Source organism: Nannospalax galili, unplaced genomic scaffold (genome assembly GCF_000622305.1).
Source record: "Nannospalax galili isolate Female #2095 unplaced genomic scaffold, S.galili_v1.0 scaffold2019, whole genome shotgun sequence".
NCBI classification, from domain to species: domain Eukaryota; kingdom Metazoa; phylum Chordata; class Mammalia; order Rodentia; family Spalacidae; genus Nannospalax; species Nannospalax galili.
In genome coordinates, this window is record NW_008342625.1 from 613,413 (window position 1) to 639,220 (window position 25,808).

A 25,808-nucleotide genomic window follows, 5' to 3' on the forward strand; every position below is an offset into this window, starting at 1 on the left:
CAGAGAGAGAGCAAGACCTGAAAGAGGCTACCTTGAGAAATGGCTCAGCAGTTAAGAGCGCTTGCTTCATAATCTAAGGACACACGTTCAAATCCTAGTACCCATGTAATAAGCTGGGCATCATACAAATACCTATAAGTCCAGCTCCAAGAGCACATGCACCTGTGCACACCCATACCTATCACTCAAGCAGATACACCCACATACAAACCAACAGCCACAGCAGCCACGTGAATGAATTTGAAAAAAGATACAAAAGACTTAAACATTACACTATAAAACCTTGCTAAGAGAATTAAAGACTTAAATAGTGGCAAGATGAACCATGTTCAAGGAAAAGAAGACCCAATATTACAAGATGTCAGTTATGTTTTAATTTGTTATAAATCTACAGGGTTTTATTTTATTATTTTTTTTTCTAAACATCTTCTTACTATGTAGCCCAGGGTGTCCTCTCTCTATAGCCTAGCAGGGGAATTTCATTACGTTTAAAAAAAAAAAAAAAAAGGAGCAAAAACAAACTGTAATAGGAAAAAAAAAAAAAAACCCAAACGATTTTTATTTATGTATATGCTGAGTATGTGGATGGCATGAAGGCTGTAAGTGGGTGTTAGATCACTTGGAGCTTGAGTTATAGCCATTTGTGGGGTGCCTTAGCTTTACATGGGTGCTGGTATCCAAAGTAGGGGCCTCTGGAGTCAGCACTCATAACTGCTAAGTCAATTTCCCAGCCCGAGAGGAAACTTCTGTGTAATGAGCATGAGTATTATCTTGACAGCAGATTAGAAATGAGTAAACGTTGTGAAAACTAACGAAATATGTGAAATATATGTCTGTTAACCTTGTCAATTATACTTCAATGAAGGCATCAAAAGTTTGGCTGGTTAGTTAAAACACAAGTCAATTCACAGATCTATTGTGCACCTACCAAAAAGTAACATCATGTTTACAGACACAATATTATTATGAAACGCTGGGTAAATTACTTTGGATTTTTTCATTTTATGTGCCTGAGTGCTTTGCCTGCATTTATGTAAATACACCATGGATGCCCTGGAACTAAAGGTACAGAAAGTTACCAGCCACACTGGGTGCTATGAACAGAACCCGGGTCTTCTGCACGAGCAGCCACTGCTCTTAACTGCTGAGCCGTTGCTCTAGCCCCAAAACTAGGTATTTTAAAAAGGCTTCAAATTAGCATGTGTATGATCTTTACATTTATGAAAATAAATATTAATCTGTACATCCAAGTAGTGGGATTCCAACAGACTTTGGTCATATGTCTTCTAATTTTTGTTGCTTTTAAATTTGTGCTTTAATTGACAAAAATACCAACTGAATTAAATTTAGAGGTAATAGCCATCAGCCCCAACTATGAATTCTCCTTGTCCAAGGTGAACTTGTCTAAACATTTTAGCAGCCTTAGGTATATTATCTTACATACCTTAAGACTCCTACAAATAATCAAAACCAAACATACACATTTATTTTAAAAATATGCACATTTATACACATTGCATAACAGCGACATGTGCCGATTTGCAAGATGCTTCCTTTCCACTCAAAGTTTCTTCTGGAGCTGAAGAGATGGCTCAGCAGTTAAGAGCTCTTGCTCTTAGCCATTTGTAGAATGGAGTATGGATCCCATTACCCACTTAACAAGCTGGGGGCCCCACAAATGCCTGTAGTTCCAGCTTCAGTGTGTCTGACACTGTCTTTTGGCCACTACACACACACGTGTTGTATATGCTTCCCTCCACATATATAAATCAATTGTACCATCTCAGCTGTACAACATTCCAAAGGATATATACACACCATTCTTCTTGAAAGACCTTTGTAGTTTTACTGTTTTTGTTGCTGCAAACACCACACACACACACACACACACACACACACACACACACACATCTAATGTTCCTTTTACTCCTGAAATGTGTCAACAACAACAAAAAATATACATCCCATTCCCTCTGATTTATAGACATGGCCAGATTTAGTTCCAAAAATGTTAATTTCCATTCTATCTCAGGCACATGAGATTTTCATATCTTCTACTGTCACAGGCATTTGATAATGTATTTGACAAACTACTGACTTAAAATGGTATTAAGGAATGAGTGATAATCTTTTCTTCTTTTCAGTGCCTAACATTTCTTTTCTGTAAATGTCCTATTGACATACCTTATGAGCTGTTTTTATTAGTGTGCTTTGCTTTTAGGCCTGCAGGGGCTCTCTACAGGGAATTAATCGTGAATTTCTTGCTTTCTGGTGTCTTTTTTAACAAGACAAATTTCACAGTTTTACTAATTATGACTTTATATGGAGTTTTCTCTAATAAATACAAGCTATCTTTAAAAACTACATCATTAGGAGAAAAAATGAAATGTGCATTTTAATTAAGTTGAAATTAAGACAAGGAAAAGACTCTCCTCCTCCTTTTTCTACCACATATAACAAAAAAAGATCAGGGGAAAACAGAGCATCTTAAAAGCCTGGAATCAAAGGGTGGCCATGGTGATCCACACAAGCACTCCTAACACTTGGAAAGCTGAGGAGAAGAGTCCCAAGTTCAAATCCAGCCTGGGCTCTATTCAGATGTCCTGTCTTTAAGCAACAATCACGAAAGCGCATCATCCAGTATCTCTACTGAGTAGGTAAGCTATGACTTTACTCAAGTTATGTGTTTTGAGAACACAAGGGAAGAATATTAAAAATAAATAAGGGGTCCCTTGGAGAGGACATCAGTGATGATCCCGCCCTGATGACCTTGCCTGTCAAAGGACCAGAATGAGAGTCCACCGTGCAGTGCAATGGATTCCACAGAATCCTATGACACAGAGAAGACTGACAAATAGAGCTGACACGATTCTGACCGATTATATGACATTTCAGTAAGAGAGTAAAATAATTTCAAAATAAAATGATTAACATAGGCTGTTTAAAAAGACATTATGAATATTCCTAAAAATTTGCAAGTACACACTTGAATTAAAAAAAAAAATCATCTAAGCCGGGTGTGGTGGTGCACGCCTGTAGTTCCAGCACTTGGGAGGCAGAGGCAGGTAGATCTCTGTGAATTCAAGGCCAGCCTGGTCTACATAGTGAGTTCCAGGCCTGCTGGGGCTACAGGGGGACTCTGTCTCAAAAAGACCAAAAAAAAAAAAAAAAAAAAAACAGATCTAATTCTCCCTACTTTTGTTACTGAATAAAATGGAAAGCTTACTAACAGGTTATTACTATAGCATTACGCCATAGAAGGAGGCAGAAGGGATAGAAACCTAGGGCAGGTGAAGACAGTGTGTCTCACAGAAGAGACAATAGACTTGTGGGCTACCTGAGGCTTGTCCACAGTTTGTAGGGAGAGAAAACTGTTTCTTTCTTTTTCTTTCTTTCTTCCTTCCTTTCTTTCTTTCTTTCCTTTCTTTTTCTCTCCTCTCTCCCTCCCTCTCTCTCTCTCTCTCTCTCTCTCTCTTTTTTCCTTTTTGATCTTTTTGAGACAGGGTCTCCCCGTAGCCCCAGCTGTCCTGGAACACACTATGTAGATCAGGCTGGCCTCGAAAACACAAGAGATTCACCTGCCCCTGCCTCTCAAGTGCTGGGATTAAAGGTGCACCACCATGCCAGGCAGTGATTCCTATTTCTAAGCACAAAAAGTTTGAACAACCACATTTTAAAAACTTTTAAAAAACCTTAGTGTGTATGTGAGTGCGTGCGCACACGGAGAGAGGACAGCTTTGTGGTTTTCTTCCACTTTTACGTGAGTTTCAGGCTTGTGCTGTGAGCGCTCTTACTTGCTGTGGCATTTTGCTGGCCTTTGGACAATGCCCTTTCTTGAATTAATCTATTGAGAATTCGAGGGGAAGCAAGTTCTACCATTCCAGTGACTTGTGTGGCTGACCCCACATTGCCAGACTTCATTTTACAACACTTCACCTATCCTGACTAGCGCATGGTCATTTTGGACTTTCTTCCCTTGCTTTTTTCTGTTGCACAGGAGTGCTGTTTCAGAATCCACAATCTAACCTTTGCAGAGAAAACTAACATCCCAATGAAATGTTCAAAAGCTGCATTTTTAAATCCACCTTAAACAATCAAACATATTATTTGACTTATTGAAACAAGTGTGGTTGTTTTATTTAGCAGATATGTTTATGAAAATGGGTGTAGTTCATGTTTGAGTGAACTGGAAAATATTAAGAACGCATTAGTTGATTCAAAATTCATAGGAAAATCATTAATCCAAAAGAAATTCCAAATGTATATGATTTTAGGGGGAAAAATCCATAGAGAATTATCTAATTTTTCCTCTCATTAAGAACCTGTTTAGAGCAGAGAACAATTATTTGAAGAGGAAAACATATAGACAAAAGCAAAGAAAGTTACATAATTTTGATATAAAAGTTAGTGGGCTTAGAACACTGAGATCCTGAGAAACCGAAGTACAAATGCTGCTGGTGCAAGGTCAGAGAACAAGAGGGGCTCAAAGGAAGCCATCCTACTGGGAAGAGCTGAAATGGTGCACCAGCTTAGCAATGGGCCTCTTCAGAGGAGCTGATTTCAAAGCTTGCTGTGCCCAGAGGACAGCTAACTGTTGGGCTCCAAGTCATGGCTTTACCACGGATGGGGCCACAGGCCTGCCAAGGCAGGCAGATGAGTCCCCAGTCTTCAAACTGCACTCCAATATGAGCTACTGGCCCAAGAGTCCAATAATCTTAGTGAGAGATTGTTGTCGGAGCCAAGTTTTCCCTCACTACAGTGCTAGCCCTGGTATCTGCAGGGGAGGAGCAAGGCTCTCTTGCCTCTAGACGGGCCACAGAAGGAAGGGCACACACAATTCTGACCCTCTCGTGTTCCGTCCGGTTTCCCCAGCTCTGAGGGCAGTGCCGCCATGCGCGCTCTTCTGCCTTTACTTTGTGCACGTTCTCCAAATCTGTGGCGTTTCATCTGTTCAGGACACAGAATCTCCCCAGTAGCAAAGCATGGAAACTTCATAAATTCAGTGCCCTTAATTATCTCTACCCTCCAAATGATTTGTACTACTTGGTATTATCTGATATAAAAACCCGAAGTCATCCTTCACTTCCTGTCAGTCACTGAGGCAAGCTGTTCCTGTTTGATGCTAGATCATTTCTCTTTTAGAATCAATCTCAAGACTGATTATTTTTTGGAGACAGGGACTCACTGTATAGCCCTGGCTGGGAGCCTTTGCATCCTGAGTGTTGGGATTCAAGGGTGTGCCACCACACAAGGCTTCAAGACTGTTTTGTGTATTATTGTCTTTTTTAAAAAATATTTTATTTACTATTTTTATTTTATGTGTATGTGTGTATTCCCTGCATGTAGGTGCAGGCACCTGTGTGATGCAATAACAGCAGAGGACAGAAGAGGCTGTCAGATCCCCTGAAACTGGAGTTATGGACAGTTGTTAGCTGCCATGTGGGTGCTGGGATTCAAACTCTGGTCTTCTACAAGAACAGTCAGTGTTCTTAACTGCTGAGCCATCTCTCGAGCCCCCATATTATTGTCTTTATGTGTGTTTTGCCTGCATGTATATAACTGTACTCAGGTCACACAATGCCCATGGAGGCCAGAAAAGGGAGTCGGGTCCCTGGGAACTGGAGTTAATGGACGGTTGTTAGTATTCATGTGGGTGCTGGGAACTGAAATCACATCCTCTGCGAGAGTACCCAGTGTTCTTAACCACTGAGTCATCTCTCCCAACCCCTTCAAGACTATTTTAAGTAATAATTTCAGTTGACTGAATTCTTGTTTGCTGACAGCTTATCAAAGGGCCTCTTTAGAATGTAAGGATTCTGAAATGAGTTCACTTACTTGCAAATGGAACCTTAGGGGGCTAGACTCAGACCTTCTAAGGCTTATCAGCTGGAAATTCAGCTTCTATGTTTTGGTCAACATCAGGCCCACTCCTGTCTCTAGTGCTAACCATTTTATCAATACTATTCATGTACCCTGGCTATTTCACCCAAGACTTGAACTACATCTTACATCTCCTCTGTTGACTGCATCTAATACGGTAACCTAGCCAGTAACAGAGGCTCAGTGCAAACCTATTAAAGAGTAAATGACTTGCAATCAAGATTAAATCTAAGAGTAATCTCTGGTTAAATCGCCTTGTGTTAGAAAGATAGTACTTCTTTATCTCTATTTCAGAGGTGACAAAACTTTAGTGTACAAAGGACTCCTCAGAAAGTAAAGGATGGAGCTGTAATCAAATCAGAGGTTCCAATTGGAAACCCTACAGTATCATCTTCAAAGTGCCACAGGGGTCCTGCATTTACTCCTCTGAATTTCAGATTCATTTTTATCTGGATTCATTCTCTCTATTTTCTTGTAGTAGGAGGGATGTGTAATTTACCAAAGGAGAAATGTGTTCAGAATATATTTTATCTGTTACCCCTACAACATAGTCACCTCCACAACACAGTTACTCCTATAACATAGTATATCAAGGTATTAGGCAAATGAAACACCGTCTGCTCCAGTTAGCAGAGAGAGAGGCCAGCCTGTGAGGCAAGCCTGTCATCAGAGAGCACACAGATGATTCCAGTGAGACCATTAGCAAACTTTCTAGGTCTCCGTGCAACATGTGACAGCTCTTCTCGCAGCTTCTTAGGCACGTCTACATCTAATGAACAATTCTGTGCCGCTGTTCCATCAACAACACAGACTGCAACTCCAGGTAAATCTAGTACAGAGGCAGAAAAGTCAATCTCGACAGCACAAATTTCTAATGCAGGGAAGAGTCTGCAACACAAATGGTTATCTTTCCCTCTGCTCAATGCTTTTCATTTCTGAATGAAGCTGGTGCCTTGAATATGTAAACCTGGATGGAAAAGAACTTGACATTTGCTCTTGTGAATCCACACCACCAGTGCCATGCAAAGTGCAGTTAATTTGCTGTGACTTTAATGGAAGGAGACCTCTACAAGCCACAACACCCCACCGTGGTGACGTCACCACTCCCTCAGCTCTTCACCTTGTCCATCTTGGTACTTATGTATCTGTCTCTACATAAATCTACTATTGGGTAGAAAGGGACTTTGGTCATTTGTGCAGCTCAAAGGTCAGAAGAAGGCAAATCACAAGTGAAAATTACCTGAACAGCTGAAATCAATCTATTACTCAATTTAATCCCAGATTTTCTACAAAAACCATTTTGGGCATGTGTTGTGTGTTACCAAATCTGTACATCTGAACAATGAGGCCACCCATAACTCTTTTGAGTTTTCATGACAGTTCCTATTTGAGTATGTTTGCACCAATGTGTCATAAATTATGAGTCATAAAGGTATTCTAACTTATAAGTCATAATCAACAAGGTATTCTAACTTATAACTCATATAAAACTAAACACAGAAGCCAGGGGTATACAACTCAGTGGTACAGCATATGATTATTATGCACAGGGCTCTGGTTCCATCCCCAACCTCTATATTTATGTATTTTGAATACACAAAATTTGCAAACTCTTACACTCTATTACCAGAACTTGAAGAAAATGACCACATTCATTTAGTCCAACTTCAGTCCCTCAAATATTTGGTGAATAAGACTAAATTATAAATCCAAGAAGGTACAAAGTTCCTGTAATCAACTTTTATGAAAATTTGACCTGAGGGGCCAGCAAATTTGACCTGTACTTCCTGTGGCAGTGTGACCATCTGAGTTTGATGCCCTGATGCCACAGAAGGCGGAGAGGACCTGAAAGTTAACCTCTGACCTCCCACCCATGAACGTGCAAGCTCTCTGATGCACCCGTACACATCAGTAATAAATAAAAATTAAAACTCTATATGCCTAGGAGAAGCTAATGAGGTGGAACTGATGACATCATATACATATCAAATTGTAAAAAAAAAAAAAAAAAAAAGTTTAAAAAAAAAAAAAAAAAAATCACACAAAATAGTTGGGTGGAGGGTAGAAGGTAGCTCACTTGGTAGAATGCTTGCCCTAGGCAGGCATGTGAGTCTGGTTTCCATTCCCAGTACCAAATTTCTGAGAAATATTATTATAATCTATATTATACATACATCCTATTCATAAAACTGAAGATTAATTATATATAATAAACACTGCAAGTCTTGAGGAATATTAAGAATCACAACTGATGGGAAGATAAATTTTAATATTGGATAGTCTAATTTTTTTTTTGAAACGAGAGTCTCCCTGTAGCCCCAGCTGGCCTGGAACTTGCTATGTAGGTCAGGCTGGCCTTGAACTCACAAGGATCTGCCTGCCTCTGCCTCCCAAGTGTAAAGGAATGCACTACCATGCTAGGCCATGCAACTGTTTTATATAAATACTATATTCATCTCTAAGGTAAAAGAATTTTTACTTCAGCAAAAATTCAAAATAAAAATTCAAATGTTTTGATTAATAAAAAATAACTATATGTAATGAGCTTTATTATAACATCTTCAAACATGTACAAAATGTACTTCTATCATATTCACACTCGCCTACCCCACCCCCATTACCTCTCTTGTACCATCCCACTCCCACTAATCCCCTAGGAATTGAGAACTCTGAGGACAGATGTCTATAACGTTCACAGGACATGAGAGCGAGAGGTGACACAAAGCTTGATGACAGAGCTAGGCTGAAGAGTGTGTGTATTCCAGCTCTGCTACTCATTACCACATAGCAGCCTTCACTGAGCCCTGTTTTCTCCATGTTTAGTCTTCTATCTAATAATAATAGAATTGTTAGCATTAAAGACATTAATAACACTATTGATTGCTATTTTATCAGTGCCTAATAGCAGGAATTTACAACAATATCATTATTGCTATTAAAAATAATTTATTTTTATTTTATGCCTGCATGTATGTAAGTGCATCTGAGTCCATGCAGTGCTCACGGAGGTCAGATGCCCTGAAACTGGAGTTACAGATGGTTGTTAGCTGCCATGTGGGTGCTGGGAATCAAACCCAGGTCTTCTGCAAGAGCAGCCAGTGCTCTTACTGCTGAGCCATCTCTCTAGCACCCAACAGCTATTATTATTAAAAGTAACTTTTTTTCCTGCCAGGATGCTGATGTGAAACACAATGGATTTGGTACAATCATTGGAAATCCTAAACAATAAGCCAAACACCCAGGACAGTGGGAAAAGCCTATGATGCCAGCAGGGGAGAGGCTGAGGCAGGAGAATCATCACTTTGAGGCCAGTCTGGGATATACAGGGGGTTCAAGATCGCTTTGACACGGGTGGTAAGACTTTGTCTCAAAAAAGGTCCTGTACACCATGAACAGAGACTTGCAAACAATGTCGTCTATTCATCTGTATAAAGCATTAAATGTTCAATCAAAGCTCTGTGCAGCTGGACATGGAAGCACACATCAGGAATTCCACTATCCTGGACTATGAAGCAGGAGGACTTCAAATTTGAGGCCAGACTGTTTTTTGTTGTTGTTTTTTTTTTCCCCAAGTAAGGGCAAGTATGTTGTTTAATGTAAAAAGTCACACCATAAGAAAGTTAAGAAAGCAATTCAAGAGCTAAACATATGCACGTGTAATTTTCTAGAGGTCAGCCTGTTTCATACAGTAAGACTTTGTCTCCAAAAAAATGAAATTAAAAAAAGGTTTGTAGGAGTAATTTCTTTTTAATCAAATTGATAAAATAGTATTTAGGTGTTTAAATGTTAAGGTATTAACAGATTTTTTTTTTTTTTTTTTTGGTCTTTTTGAGACAGGGTCTCTCTGTAGCCCCAGCTGGCCTGTAACTTGCTATGTAGTTCAGACTGGCCTTGAACTCATAGAGATCTGCCTGCCTCTGCCTCCCAAGTGCTGGGATTAAGGGTGTGCACCACCATGCCCAGCTCAGAACAGAAAAATTTACAAACAAAGTCATATTAAAAAAAAATAAATTTGGAGCAAGTTGATTTGGTCTAGGTTGAAAACATCAAGTCAACAATGTAAAACTTAACTCTTCACTGGGTATAGGAGACCAACAAAATAAGTAAAATAAGGCTGGGCATGGTTGCACACGCCTTTAATCCTGGCACTCTGGAGGCAGAGGCAGGTGGATCTCTGTGAGATAGACTATGGCCAGGCTACACAGAGTTCCTGGCCAGGTGGGGATAGAAGGAGACCCTGTCTCGAAAAGCCAAAATAAAATAAATAATAATGGAATAAAATAAAGCTAGAGCAGGTTGGCGACAGGAGGTCTTTAAGATTAGCCTGGGAGCCTAACGTACTCTGCAAACAATGGCCTCCATAAGTCCTGGACACATGCATCCAGAAGCATTATGTTATATGGAAGATTTTTCTGGAAAACATATGCTAAAAATACTTTTCTGGAAGTCTGAGACGAAAAAAAAAAAAAAGAGAGAGAGAGACGTCTCAAGCAGAGAGCTGGGTACAAGTGCAAGGACCCAGAGAGGACGGCTTAACAAGGGCGGAAACACCCAGGGACCACATAACATACAAAGGAAATGAGGACTCATTATTTTCCAAGCACAGAGCCCTTGGGCTTTAACCACAGGGCACCCCTGCTTTCCTGAATCAAGGGATCCTTATTTGTGACATTAACAATGCCTTTAGAATGTTTAGGTGGGACACTCAACATCTATTTCAAGAAAAGGCTCTTAGACTCAGGTATGACAGAATTAGTAAAATAAGAACTGTTTGGGTATAAAATTTGTCAATAAGGAAGGATTTGGGGCTATATTTTAGGTACAGTCAATTATATTTTTGTAGAAACCCATTTTCTGAATTTCCAAGATACAGTTCCCCTAACCAGATCTATGCCACTCTTTTCAGAGATATAAATCATATGCCATAAAATTAATCCTTTAATAGTATACTATTTGGTGGTTTGAACTATGGTCATGGTGCTGTGAAACATCACCATTACCTAACTTTAGACCATTTCCATAACCTCCAAAAAGCAGTATAAATCTGAGCTCACATCCCTATTTGCTCTCCCCAACCCTGGCAACCACTAACTAGACTTTCTGTGTCTATGGATTTGCCTACTATAGACATTTCATATTAAATGGAACCATGTACCATGTAATAAGTAGTCTTTTTTTTTTCATTTGTATTTTCAAGATCCATCTATGAGGAGGCATGGACCAGTATTTTTCATGTGACTGACCATATATCACTACTCTAACGAGTATCTTCTGCTCTCTTCCCAATCATAGCAGATGTTAGCTTAACATGTTAAAATAATATAGCACACAGCAAAACCTTTAATCAAAGAGCATGTCCACAGCAACTATCCTAAAGGATATTATGCCACCTCATGACCAGATTGAGAATTTTTCAGAAGGTATCAATGTCACTTGTTTTGTTCAATATGAATTTGAATGAAACAGTACAATATTAGAAGAAAATATTTGGGTCCTTAATATTAATTAAAAATAGAAGTTCTGTGAAATATCCAAAGACTGCTTAGTAGTCACACTGTGTTACGTGCTTTATACATAAAACATTTATTGTCATTACGATATGAGGAAAATACTATTATAATTTCCTGGATGAGAAAATAGACCTACGAGGTGAAAGAAACTTGCTAATGTCATAGAAATAGGAAAAGAAAAAGGCTAGGACTCCAAAGTTTGTTTAATCAAACACATCGAAAACTGCATTCAATCATACACAGGTCTAACTTCATCTTCTACTATAAATGATCTCTAGGAATCTAGATCAGGCTCTAGCCTGATATGTTTCTGTAGATGACACTAGAGGAATACAAGGTCAGGGATGTCAATGAAACTTGAGAAACTCAGAGCATATCTTAGAAGAGAGAACTAGTACTTGCGATCAAACATTACTAAATACTATGTCCAATTACAATAAAATATGACCAAAATATAAGAGACTGGGGAATGTGTGGTTTGATGGTCAATACATGTGATTGCATGATTACAAGATTTTGTGTTTATAAAAATTCACAGGAATGCTAAGGGAAAATCTTAGAGCATACAAATTATGCTCAGTGATCTTAACTATAGAGAGGGCAATAATTATTAAAGCAGCAAGAATAAGATTTGATGTTCTTGAGAAAATGCTTTTACAATTTTCTATGTTAATAGAAAAAGGATCGTGATCATCAGACAACCTTTAACTTCATTATAATCCCTACTGCACCGTTGCCACTGTTATGGCAGCTGACCGAAAAGAACCGTGAAAAGGAGAGAAAAGCAGCCACCAGCTGGGTGTGGAGGCTCACACCCGTGATCCTAGCAATTGGGAGGAGGATTCCCATGGGCTAGAGAGGCCAGCCCCCCCCCCACCATGACAGCTGAACTCCTGGAAAAGCAGTTCACTAAAGGACACTGTTCCTCAATCAAGGTTACCCCTGGACATCATGTCTTTTACCCTTCTGGTCTTGCTTTTTGTTGTTGTTGGTTTGTTTGCTTGTTTGACTTGGGTTTTCTTTTCTGAAATAATTTTTTTGTATGTGTATAAGTATACTGCCTGCATGTAGGTAAGGGCACTCATGTCCTGCAATGCCCAGGACAGAAGAGAACGTCGGATTCCCTGGAACTGGAGTTAAGGACAGTTGTTAGCTGCCATTTGGCTGTTGGGAATCGAACCTGGGTCCTCTGCAACAGCAGCCAGTACTCTTAACTGCTGAGCCATCTCTCCAGCCCTGTTTTGTTTTTAAGACAGGGTCTCTCTGTAGCCCCAGCTGGCTTGGAACTGTCTATGAAGAGCAGGCTGGCTTCAATCTCCTGAGTGCTAGGATTAAAGGGCTGTGCTACCATGTCTGGCTGTCTTCAGCTTTATGAGTCAGGGTCTGCCTATGTAGCCCTTTCTAACTTGGAACTTACTAGAGCAGGGTGGACTCTAACTTGTAGCAATCCTCCCACCTCTGTCTCCTGACTCCTGGGATTATAAGCATGTGTCAGCACACCTAGCTTATTTTACCCTTTGGTTGGGACTTGAAATATGAACAAATTACAATTATAGACATTTATAGGACATAAAGTAACCTGATTCATCTCCCACTGTTCCTATTTTTCACCAAGAAAAACAATTAGGAAAAAAAAATGGGCCGGGCGTGGTGGCACATGCCTGTAATCCCAGCACTCGGGAGACAGAGGCAGGTGGATCTCTGTGAGTTCAAGGCCAGCCTGGTCTACATAGTGAGTTCCAGGACAGCTGGGGCTACAGAAAGACCTGTCTCAAAAAGACCAAAAAAAAAAGAAGATTAAAAAAAAAATGACAAAGGCCATACATTTGAAGAAAATAGATGTGTGTTTTCCCGCATGAATTAGGGATAATACTGTTTTCAAGGCTTTAGAAACGATATTCAACACCTCAGTGGGCAAGGCGAAGACACACCTGGACAAGACACAGCTTTCCTGAAGAGGGAGTCTTAGAGAGGACACAGTCTACTAGTCTGGAAGAAGGTAAGTACCACAGAAATGTTCTTTGTGGTAAAGGTAGCAGAACCGGCCTATTCCTGGGCTGTAGCCTAACTTGCTTATACAGTGTTTCTGTAGCACACACTTGATGCTGTCACAGTGGGCAGGAGGGAACAGAGCAGCTGCTGGCTCACCAGAAGGCTTAGTGACTGAACTTTGCAAGAGGCTGGGCTAGGTTCATTCTGCAGCACCTCAGGATCAAATGTGACTTGGTGTCACTGTTTATGAGGGAATTTAAGACTTTACTGTGGAGAGCACCAACATGATGAGCATGCATGGAGCACTTCCAGGCAGCTTTGATGTAAACAGTACACAAACAAGGTGAAGAAAACCTTATGTCCAAGGACCACTCAGACTGAGCCTCTTAAAAGTGAGTTGAGAGGAGGTACTTAGTAACTGCTCTGCTGGCTTGGGCAGCGGATATGGAGCCAGAACAGCATGTGAAGTCCTGTTCCCAAGGTTTCAGAACCCACGTCTCTAGAGGAACAAGAGAAATTAAACTGCAAGGGCAAGTACAGTGCAGAGACAAGGCATGTGAACTGGCCCCACAGTGCGCTCTCCCAGAATGCTTCAGTTACTTCCTATGGTAAGTTGGGCAAAAGGAAGGGCACACTCTCAACCCCACTCCTGCCACGGACCTTCCCAGTCTTACAAGCTTTTCTGTACTCATCAACTCAGACAGACTTTGATTTCGCTGATCCTATACTTACTGTTTTCTTTAAAAATGTGTTGAATACTCTCAGAGCTGAGAATAAAGCATTACTAGATTTGTTTATTATTCTTATATACCTATATAAGTCTAACCTAAAAGACGGCACAGACAGCAACTGCATCAGTTGCATGGATTAGTACTTTATTAACATTTTCCACACACACAATCCAACCTCCTGGAAGTCAATCACATAAACGTGGTTAGGCACCACCACTGCTGAGCCATACTCTGGCAATGCTCAGGATGGTATGCAGTCACCATGTCGAGAAAGATGAGATACTGGATCTCTGCAGGGACCTGGACCTGAGAGTCACACAGAAAACTCCAGACTCCTAAATGAGTGACAGCCTTGGGGAAAAACAGCAAAACAGAAGCCAGGGCACCAGCAGGGGGGCAAGCTGTTTCATCTAGCTATGTAAAGAGGGTACACTCAGTGTTGCCCCCACAGGGAGTGCCAAACACTAAGGTACTAAGGGAAATGAAGAACACCCAACCCGATTCACTTCTAATAAATTCTATTCTGAGGGCATATGACAGATAAAGTCAACACAAAGCTGTGTCAGAAGGACTGACTTCACTCTACAACCAGAAAAATTTATAAATACAGAGAAATTGCACTAAGATCAAGAAGCAAAAGTTAACTAAGGAAAAAGAGAAAAAAAATCTGTTTGGCAAAAGAACTTCAAATAATGTGTTTTTTTTTTGTTTTTTTTTTAACAATATTTTATTTATTATTTTTATTTTATGTGTATGCGTGTATTGCCTGCATGTAGGTAAGTGCACCCATGTTGTGCAACACCCGAGGAGGACAGAAGAAGTTGTTGGACCCTTGGAACCGGAGTTATGGACGGTTGTTAGCTGCCATGTGGGTGCTGGGATTCAAACCCAGGTCTTCTGCAAGAACAGCCAGTGTTCATAACCACTGAGCCATCTCTCAAGCCCCCAAGTAATTGTTTTATATCAGATATAGGTTAAGTTTTTGAGGTCACTATTTTGTTTTTGTTTTTGTTTTCTTTTTTTTTGTCTTTTTGAGACAGGGTCTCCCTGTAGCCCAGCTGGAATGGAACTTGCTATGTAGACCAGACTGGCCTCGAACTCAGAGATCCACCTACTTCCCAAGTGCTGGGATTAAAGGCATGTGCCACCACGCTCAGCAAGGTCACTATTATTTTTAAAGGTGGAAATTTTGTGTCATATACCATAAATCATATGTGCTGCCCACATTCAACAAAGGTTTTCTCAGGGTGGAAACCCTCTTTGTCCCCCCATCAAATATACAGAGACTGCTGGGTGTGGTGGTGTAGACCTGTAATCCCCGTACTTCAAAGGTGGAGGAAGAAGGATTGGGAGTCCAGTCATCTTCAGTTACAGGGTGAATTTGAGCCCAGCCTGGGCTACATGAGACACCATCTCAAAAAGTCAGAAACTAACACAAAGATTCCCAAAACTACAAAAGAATACTCCATTACCAGAGTTTGGTGCACTGACTTCTTGAAATGACTGAGTAAGTAGTTAAAAATACGGCCAAGCTGTGATATTTGTCCTGGTCTATACAGAAATCACAGGGTCAGCCATCCCTCAACCCCTAAGTATCTACAACTGCATTATCTTGATTCACTCAGGACCACCACCTAGAAGAGCTGCAGGGAAATGCTTTCCAGAAAAACTACGTAGGTCTGTCTGACTTTACTGTTTTTACCAAGTTTCTCTACACTGTATGTCTATTGCAGTAGGGGGTAAATGTGTCACTACCTGTAAAAAGCACTTTGCACACTGGCTGTGGTAGTATATACCTATAGACCCAATTACTCTGGAAGCTAAGGCAGGATGACCATATGGACCTAAGAGACTGAGACCAGTGTAGGCAACAGAATTAGAACCAATTTCAGCCAATCAAATCAATGGATAAAACCCTCACCTCCAAATCAAATTGTTACAATATATTAATTTTCCAAAGTAAACAAGGCACAGTAAGAGTATAGCTACTAAGCATATGACCATTTCACATGTACATATTTAAAGACTGAAAGCAATTTTAATTTTCCAGCCAGGCATGATGGCACACACCTTTAATCACAGCACTTGGGGGGCAGAGGCAGGTGGACCTCTATGAGATCTAGGCCAGTCTGGTCTCCATAGTGAGTTCCAGGCCAGCTATGGCTACAGGGAGACCCTGTCTCAAAAAGACCAAAAATAATAATAATAATAATAATAATAAAATAAAATTTAAAAAATTCTATAGTTGCATCAATTCTTGACGTTCAATTCCTATCGTAGACAGAAATTACATAACAGTTCCTTTTATATGTTAGAGGGGCATTTTTAAAATAGTACTGGAGAAGCGTCAAGACACTCTTCTGGACATCAACTTCAACCTCACCCATCGTGAAAACCATTCCTCGTTTCCAGGGATGAGGCTTATGAACGAGCAGTCCTCTGTGACTGAGGTCCTGCATTTTTATGTGTCATGGTATAAAGACTTTTAATCCCAAATTATTTCTTGTGTCTGTCTACCTGAGCACACTGTCTTGAAAGCACCGGGACCACCCACGTGACACATCAGAAGAAACAATGTTAGGCCCGAGTAAAGCACGGCTAGATTTTGCTTTTTTGTGGGAAGGGGGAGGGAACTGAATCTAAGGCTTTGTACACACTAGGGAAGTATTCCACCACTGAGTGACATCCCCAGCTCCAGGAAGCATGATGTAGGTTAGGTATGGCTTGGCTTCACATGTCATTTAGGTTCTAAGAGAGTTGTACCTTTCAACCAGTGCTCCCTATGGTACTCATGTGCAAAACTTCATTAGTTTTATGTTTTTAGAAGTTATCTTTCAAAAAACATTTTATTTCCTGTGCATGAATGTATTGCCTGCATGTAATATAAGTGCATCTATGTTGTGCAATTCCTGAGGAGGTCAGAAGAGGGCATCAGATTCTCCTAGAACTAAAGTTAGGGACAGTTGTTGGCTAGCCACCATGTGGGTGCTGGGAATCGAACTTGGGTTCTCCGCAAGAGCAGCCAGTGCTTTTAACCGCTGAGCCACCTCTCTAGCTCCAACTCCATACCCAGAGCAGTTACCTTCATGAGCTCCCCTTTTTTTGAAACTATGACATCACTAGAGGCTGTGTAACTTGAAGGTGGGTAACAAGTGAAATAGAATCAAATGCTGTCTCCAACAAAGTGTTCTTTGGAGAACATTTACTGAGAGCAATACCCAAACCCAGGTGGTTTTTTCCAAGGGTGACTGACAAGGCCCAGATCATTTCTCCATAAAGGGAGATGGTTTGTAAAACAGAAGGCAGTGCAAATACTGATGGAGGCCAGGCTGGTGAGGGACAGGTAACTTGCAAAGAAATATAAACTCCCTGGTAGAGCTAGCTGTCTTTCATCGTTCATTCTGCCACAGTAGTTCACTGTGCTAAATCAGAGGGTCTACAGTGCCGAGGGACCAGGCATTCTCAAGGACATTACTAAGGAAACTGCCTCAAGCAATGATCTGGGGCCAGATCTGATGGTACACACTCATAATCCCATCAGCTCTCAGGGGATTGAGGAAGGAAGATCGGAGTTCAAAGCAGCCTAAGAGACCCTGTGTCAAGAAAGTAGTCAGCATGTGAGTGTACACTGTAATCCCAGACTTGGAAGATTGAGGCAGGAAGATCAGGAGTTTAAATGCAGTCCTCAAACCACATAATGAGTTCAAAGCCAACTCAGTCTACATGAGACCATCTCAAAAGATCCAAAACAAAAATAAAAACAAAACACACACAACTTGACCAGAGTAGGAAAGCTACTCTTCAGAGTACAGATCAAGCTGCTGGTTGACATTGTCATATCTATTACACAGCTAACATGAAACACTGAAGATGTTAGTAACCAAACACAGTGTATGTCAGTCCTAGGGAGTATGCCATTGTCCATGTGAACCCAATTCACACAAGCAAGAAAACTCACTTCCAAGTACACAGAGCACAGGGTACTGCTGCAGAAAGTGGGCTGTGCCAACTTGTCAAAATTTCAAGATTCTTATGCGCTACTGACTCTAAAGTCACACGATAAACTTTAGGTAACCAGTACTGTTAACAGTTGTTGGAACTTGAAATTAAAAACTGACAGATTAAAACTCAAAGATCAGATGCTAGGTGATGCTACATTTAAAAAAATTAAACTCGGGAAGAACATAAGTTTCAGAGTACTAATGACCACATAAAAACTTATAGGAAAACTAAAACTTTTTTCTTTTTATTCTAATCGAGACAGGAGTCTATGTATTGCTCTGGTTGGCGTGGAAGTTATTATATAGACCAGTGTGGTCTCAAACTCATGAGTGATCTGACCCTCTTGTTCCTACCTCCTGAAATCTGGGATTACAGGTATACCCCATCACACCAAGCTAAAAATAAACCTCGATGGGGTTGGGGATTTAGCTCAGTGGTAGAGGCTCTGGGTTTGGTCCTCAGCTCCGAAAAAATTAAAATAAAAATAAACCTCGAAAAAAATTTTAAATTTATGTTTATTTGCTGGAGGGGGGAAGGACAGGGTACACGTGTTGTCAGAGGACAACTTGCAAGAGTTGATTTTCTCCAACTGTGTGGGACACCTGGGGAATGAACTCAGGTCATCAGGCTTGGCGACAGGCGCCTTTACCCCACTGAGCTATTCTGTAAGTCCTAAAAATAACACTTCTAAAAGAAAAAGTGAGAAATTCAACTTATTTGCCATTTAATCAAAGAGGGTGCTTTTGTTTTTCAATAGTAGTCATAAACCTTTGATGTTTTGAATGCTATTTTCCTAAATCCAAGCCTCAAAAAGGAGGTCTTCCATAGAGGAGTGTTTTCAGTCATGGTTTGAGTGGGTGGCTTTTCAAATTCTGAGAAGACAGGATTGGGAGCTAGTGACCATGTTGGTTGTCATTCCAGCCTCAAAGCAACAAAATGTAACAGAGGAAATGATTTCTATGAGCGAGGTATTAAAAAACAACAACAAATAAATAAAAACAACCCAACATGTACAGAGACATATACCTTAGAGGCATTTAGTGTATTTGGGAATTCTCATTGCATTTTTAGACAACTCTTTTGCAGGCTGTACTAAAAAACAAACACACCACTGAAGAAACCAGACTAGGAATTTCAGCATTCATTCGATGTTTCTGGAAGTCAAGGAAAGTAGCCAATTAAAAAATAACTCCAACATTGCCTCTTCATGCTCAGCAAGCATAATGATACTAAGGACAGAGCAGCTTACCTGAGACGGGACTCTTCCTTAAATTTAAGCTCTGAGAATCTGTCATCTCTTCCGCTTGCCCATCTGCTTCTACCTCTGTTTTGTTTGGGATCTCTTTTGCATCTTCACCAAGGCGAATTCTTACACTGTCTTCCTCCTCTGTGTCTCTGGGGACTGCAGTGGCAGCAGGAGGCGAGCTAACAGTGGTGGTGGCCCCAGGAACAATGACTGGAGTAGGAGGAGAAGCTGGGGGAGTTGGAGGAACTGGAGATAAGGAAGGAAGTGTGGAAGGGATGGCCGGGACTGGGATACACTCCACTTTCATTTCTTTCAGGGGATTTTCTAGAATCTCCAATTCAAGAGTCAATGGCAACACCTCCCGTCTCACCATGTCTACAATGCTCTCCTTGGCTGGCAAGTTTTCACTAAGTCCATTCATTTCATTCATTAGGTTATTACTAGAAATCTGTGGGAGCTCACGAGGTGCTACACTAGAGGGTTTCTTGCATATGTCATCGTCCATTTCATCCGTTGGTAAAGGGTCTGATGTTACTGTGCAAGGCTGTGCAGGGCTGGCTAGAGGACCTGCATCTTCTTTTGAGGACGATTCACATCTGTCATCAAGAGCAGTAGTGAACACTGCTTGGCCACTAAGAGCAGTGGAAGTGGGGGAAGCAATAGAACTTCGGGCAACAGGAGACACAGTGGTGGGTGATGACGTCCGGGGAAGCTCTGGGGTAGACTCTGCTGTACACGTCTCAGGTGTCTGGCCTGCGGCTTCTTTCTTCTCCCCGCTAAGGACAAGCCTAAGGACTGGGGAAGGAGACTTTAACACTGGATCTGGTTTTGGCTTCTCGTCTATGGAAAAAAAAAAAAGAATTTTAAAGATAATTTTTGAACCACAAACTACACTGCATTGCCTTGCGTCAATTCTTTAAATCTTTTGCCCTGTCTCTTTCTCTAAGTCATGGGCAGCAAAACACAGACCAAAATAATAGACTCCAAAAAACATCATCATGATTACCTGGTCTCCAGTACACATAATGCCTACTTTACAGTAAGAGAAGGAAATCAGCTAACCAAACGACTGCATGTCAAGGGTACAAGAGAAAGCTCCTAACAACTAAAGCTACACTTTTCCCTTTTTTCTGAGACATGGTCTCACTATGTAACCTAGACGCATGATCCAACTGCCTCAGCCTCCTGAGTACTGGGATTACAGGTCAGGCATGTGCCACTCTATTGAGCTAAACTAAACCATACTTTAAGGTAATGTGACTTTTATCTTGTTCCCTGTGGACAATTTTTCCATTGAGGGCACACACAGTCTAGGTGGAGCGGTGTAAGAACAAATAATGGACACTAAATTATTATAAAGAAACTGATGTTTCTTTTTATTCTCTGTATTTCTGCATTTGGAGAAATTTTTATTTGGAAATATATTTCATGTACAAAAAAAACTCCCCCCCCCCTTTTTTTTTGAGACAGGGTCTCCCTGTAGCCCCAGGCTGGCCTTGAACTCACAGAGATCCACCTGCCTCTGCCTCCCAAGTGCTGGGATTAAAGGTGTGTGCCACCACGCCTGGCTTAAAACCATTCCTTTTTTTAAGAGAAACCATCATATTTTTTATTATCAATGACATCAAATACCTGTACATATACAATAGTTTAGAAAGTAACTTTCATTTCTCAGAAGAGGCATATAACCAGAAACAAAGATACTAAAATAGAAATTTTGTTTCTTCACATGTAAAACAATTCTTCAAGAAGAAACCAAAGCAAACGTTCAAATGAACAAACCAGATAAAAAAGAACACTGAACATGTATGTGGGAAATATTTTCAAATAATACATAAAACATACATCTGTGTGCAGAAAAAATAAGATCAAGAAAATAGGAAACTATAGCCATAAGGTGCCACAAAATAATAAAAGGAATGCTGATGAGCAAAATGCCATTCTTTTAAACTCCGGGTAAACTGAGAGCTTATGGGTGTGAGGAGGAACTCATGAGCCACCAGCCCTGGGCCTCCTTACACCTGCAGCACTACCCAGGCACCAAGGGACTGCAATAGAACAAAGTCTGTGGACGGAAGCAGGGTCTTGCAACCAGAATAAGAGCACAAACATTAAGTTATAAAAGGTTAATTCACAGCTCTGATCTTCACTAGCCTCAGAATTCACTTCAAATGCCAGGCACAGAAGTAAGCCTCTTCAAGTGGGTGCTGCCTCAGTCTGGTGCTGGTGAAGAAAGACCAACAGGTTCTCAGGAACAAGCTTCTCAGACTAAACTGCCAGGGCACAAACCAAAAATATATGAGGACGGTATGTCCTCATTATGTTCTCTTTGAACATATTTACCAGGTTTGTATTTATTAAACCATCTCTAACTAAAGCCATGTCCATCTTCTTGAGTAGCTGTTACGTGGGTCACACAAATTACATGACACCACAGTGAGAGGAGGTCAGAACAGCACACTCTGTGACCACTGGCTGAAACCTGGAAACAGAGAGTTAAAAAACACAAAACAAACAAAACAAAATAAAAGCAAACAAAAGCAGTTCTCTGACAGGCTTCTATAAATACTCCTGGAAAAACATGACTAAAAAATTGAGAAGCAAAGTTTGTTTCTCATTCTGAAACCCAGCCAAGTTCTTTCAGTCATTTTCAAGACTTTAATACAGAAAACTGAAAAGCGCAAAAGACGCTTAAAACAAATACACCATTTTATCCTTCTGAAAGACCTTTAGGATGAGCCTGCACATAATTAAGAATCCACAGGAATTCCACCATGACTAATTGTTCCTAAAGAGATAATCCTGAAAGACTGAGTAAAGGCAAATGCCTAGAATGTTTAAGGCCATGCTGAAACGGAAAGGGGATAAACTAGACATCCAGCAATAAGGGATTTATCGATAAATGATGGCCCAGGCACATAATGGGAAATGATATAATATTTAAAATAGGTTTTAAAAAGAGTATTTAGTCCTATGGGAAGTTGTAATAAAAGTATTTTCATGTTTTTAAAGCAGGGCAAAAAATTGTGTATAGAGCTTCAAGGAAACTTGGTAACTTAAGAAGACACTACTAGGCCAGACATGGTGGCACACGCCTTTAATTCCAGCACTTGGGAGGCAGAGGCAGGTGGATCTCTGTGAGTTCAAGGTCAGCCTGGTCTACATAGTGAGTTCCAGAACAGCTGGGACAGCTGGGGCTACAGGGAGACCGTCTCAAAAAAGACCAGAAAAAAAAAAAAAGACACTACTAATACATGCTCAATATTTATTAGGGTGTTTACTGCATTGTCTCTGGGTAATGGGTATTTATTTTTTCATTTTGCTTATCGACAGTTTCTGCAATAAATATGCCATATTTATAAGAAGAATGAAACTGTTTCCTATGATTCTCGTGTATGATGCAGCCAGTGGCTTGAACAGTTGTTTATGACTAGAGACTTCACAGCCACTGAGAAGATGCTGCGGTCGTTTAGTAGGCATGGACCAGATGGGCAAACATCCTACAATCCGAGGGGCAGTCCTGTCCTAAATGCCGAGAGCCCCAGTTGAGTAATGTTCCTCTGAATGATCAAATAACAGCAAAATACCATTTCCTGAATATAGTGGGAACTGAAGGCAACACTAAGACTACAACTGTAAGGAAACCACTAATTCTTCTTTCTATCCATTTCATACACCCTACTCTCAATACATTGGATTGAATGTCCTTTCTCACTTAGGAAACAGCAGTCATTGTGTGTGTGTGTGTGTGTGTGTGTGTGTGTGTGTGTGTGTGTGTTATAAGCAATAAACAATAAGTGAATATGAATTATCTTAAATAATTCAATAGTTTTTCTCTCTAGAAACCAATGCAAGGTATTGTCTTGACTATAAAAACACTGAACAAATGGAAAATGGTACATCTGTCTGGAGCCCTTGACTTAACGGAGCCATGCAGCTGCTCATGTAAACAATTCTGAGAAGACTGATGAGCAATGAAGGCAGGTAACATTTACCAAGCACCGACCAGGAATTCATGGAATACCATGCATACATCCCTCCCTTTAATGCTCACAACCACCATTAGTATAGAAACTCCTATAGTCCTATTTTATAAATGTGGAAACTGTGGGGGTGGAGGGGTTCCAAAAGTTATATAACTAGCAAAAGGGTCAAATCTGAGAATGCTTTCAAAGCCCATATTCTACCAACCTAGGGTGAAAAGGCTTATGGAAAACAAGACATTTAGATGCATCAAGCAGGAGGAATACTTCATTACCTATACAACCCTGGGCAATGACACTCCATTGACAGGAAATCTTGACTACAGCACAGAGATGCTGTTTTAGGAAAGTAATAACAGCCATCTTTTAAATCAGTGAATTCAGGCCAGGTGGTGGCGCACGCCTTTAATCCCAGCACTCAGGAGGCAGAGGCAGGCAGATCTCTGTGAGTTCAAGGCCAGCCTGGTCTACATTGTGAGTTCTAGGACAGTTGGGGTTACAGGGAGACCCTGTCTCAAAAAGACCAAAAAAAAAAAAAAAAGATAAAATAAATCAATGAATTAGTCTATCTTTAATTTTTAAAAATGTTAAAAGAAATGTAAAAAGGCAAATGTAAAGAAAAAATATAATCAAAATTGAAAACTTAAAGAACAAAGTGGCAAGTACTTTCTAATGGCATCTGAATTACACACATGTGATTTAAAAACCTATTCTGCTTCACTGAGATCTGCTTGTACTGAGGTGGATGGATGATTAGTCAAATCTGAGTGTGAGAAGACCTTCCAGTCTACTTCACACCAGATCCCTACAGTTCTGAGAAGCAAAACTACAAATGCCCTGGGTTTGATCCGTAGCACCATATAAACTGGGAGAGGTGGTACTTGTCTGCAATTTAAGCACACAGATGGTAGAAGCAGAAGGATCAGGAGCTCAAGGTCATCCTCACTGACATAACGCATTCAAAGCCAACCTGCGATGCTTAAGACTATACCTCGAAACAAGAACAAAAACAAAAACGAGAACAAAACAAGAACAAAAAAGTCACCTACCCTGAAAATGATTCCTACACACCAGCAGGCTATGAGAATTGTATGTTTGAGTATTTGGTGTGAGGAAGATGACAGACAAGTCACAAGAAGGTTCTCATTTCAAGGTGATCTAAAACATGTTACAATTCACCCTTATCTTTATTATATGTCAGAGTGAAAAGTTAATTTTTTTTTAAAATTCAAATTTTCTCTAAGCAAAAGGAAGAAAGAAAAAACCCGAGAGAATTCAAGATTTCTCCATTTCTTCTTTTGGAAATCTAGACAAAAAAAAGTCACAATACAGATACCTTAAAACCTCTTTTTTTTTTTTTTTTTTTTGTCTTTTTGAGACAGGGTCTCCTTGTAGCCCCAGCTGTCCTGGAACTCACTATGTAGACCAGGCTGGCCTCCAACTCACAAAGATCTGCCTGCTTCTGCCTCCCAAGTGCTGGGATTAAAGGCGTGTGCCACCACGTCCGGCTATAACCTAAAATTTTTAAGCTTTCTTTTTAATAAAATAACTATAAATAAAGCTATTTTCAGGCATGTCAGAACTATCATTATCAGGATATGTTTTGAGTTTTCTAATGTCTTCATACATTAGGGAAAAGTATAAGGAAAATGTATTTAAAGGTCTTGCAGCATGAAAAATGCTCAGTATGGTTAGCATAATTCTAACAAACAGATTATATTTGTGCAAAAGTGTACTAAAATTCTAAAGGAAGTACCTAAAATGTATGTCACTAAGATTAGAAACCTTCCCGATTTTCACTTAGAATGCTTACTGTCAGGCATGCTGGCACACAACTATGCTCGTATTCAGAGGACTGAGACAGGAGGATCACAAGTCTGAGATCTTACAAGTCTGTGTAACTTGGGTTACACAGCAAGTTCTTGACTAGCCTCAGCTTCAAAACCATACCCTGGCTTTAAGAAAAAAAGTCACTGGGGACAAGAACGAGTCTAGCCAAATCTATATACTGCCTACCTTTCTGCAAGACCTAAGTTTTAAATACACATGAGCCTTCCTGAAACTCTCAACATTGTTGAAAGAAGTCTCTTGACAGTACATACACTTTAGAAGCATGTCAACTGAAGGTTTGCTTCCTATCTTTTCAATTAAAATTACCCTATATACCAAAATCAATATTGGACTTGCCTTTGTGTGGAAAATTTTAGTTAGGTTGTCAATAAAAAACAGGAAAAAAGAAACTCTGTATTTAAAAACAATATATCATATTACCTTTTGGTCTTGTGAACAACACTGAAATCAGCGGGGTTTGGTGGTGCCTACTGTAAAGCCAGCACTTGGAAGGCCAGCTCATGCTACATAAGCAAGTTCCAGGCCAGCCTCGGCTACATAGTGAGACCCTGTATAACTAAGATCATATATTGAAAGTCCTTCTTTTAAGGCATATGAATATAATTTTGTGTCT

At 40.3% G+C, this 25,808-nt stretch overlaps 1 protein-coding gene and 1 non-coding gene across 18 annotated transcripts in view; one reads left to right on the plus strand and one right to left on the minus strand.

The window, feature by feature from the left end:
• Positions 1–25,808, minus strand: part of Eif4g3 (eukaryotic translation initiation factor 4 gamma 3) — a 327,817-nt gene that overhangs the window by 102,607 nt on the left and 199,402 nt on the right. For all 17 annotated transcript variants that reach the window (XM_029566179.1, XM_008838616.3, XM_029566184.1 and 14 more), the window contains one exon: positions 19,365–20,201. In XM_029566179.1, coding sequence (XP_029422039.1) covers positions 19,365–20,201 — 837 coding nt within the window. The remainder of the gene's footprint in view (positions 1–19,364; positions 20,202–25,808) is intronic.
• LOC115071332 lies at positions 24,089–24,163 on the plus strand. Its single transcript, XR_003850420.1, has one exon. It is a non-coding gene; the product is annotated as a small nucleolar RNA U2-19 (small nucleolar RNA).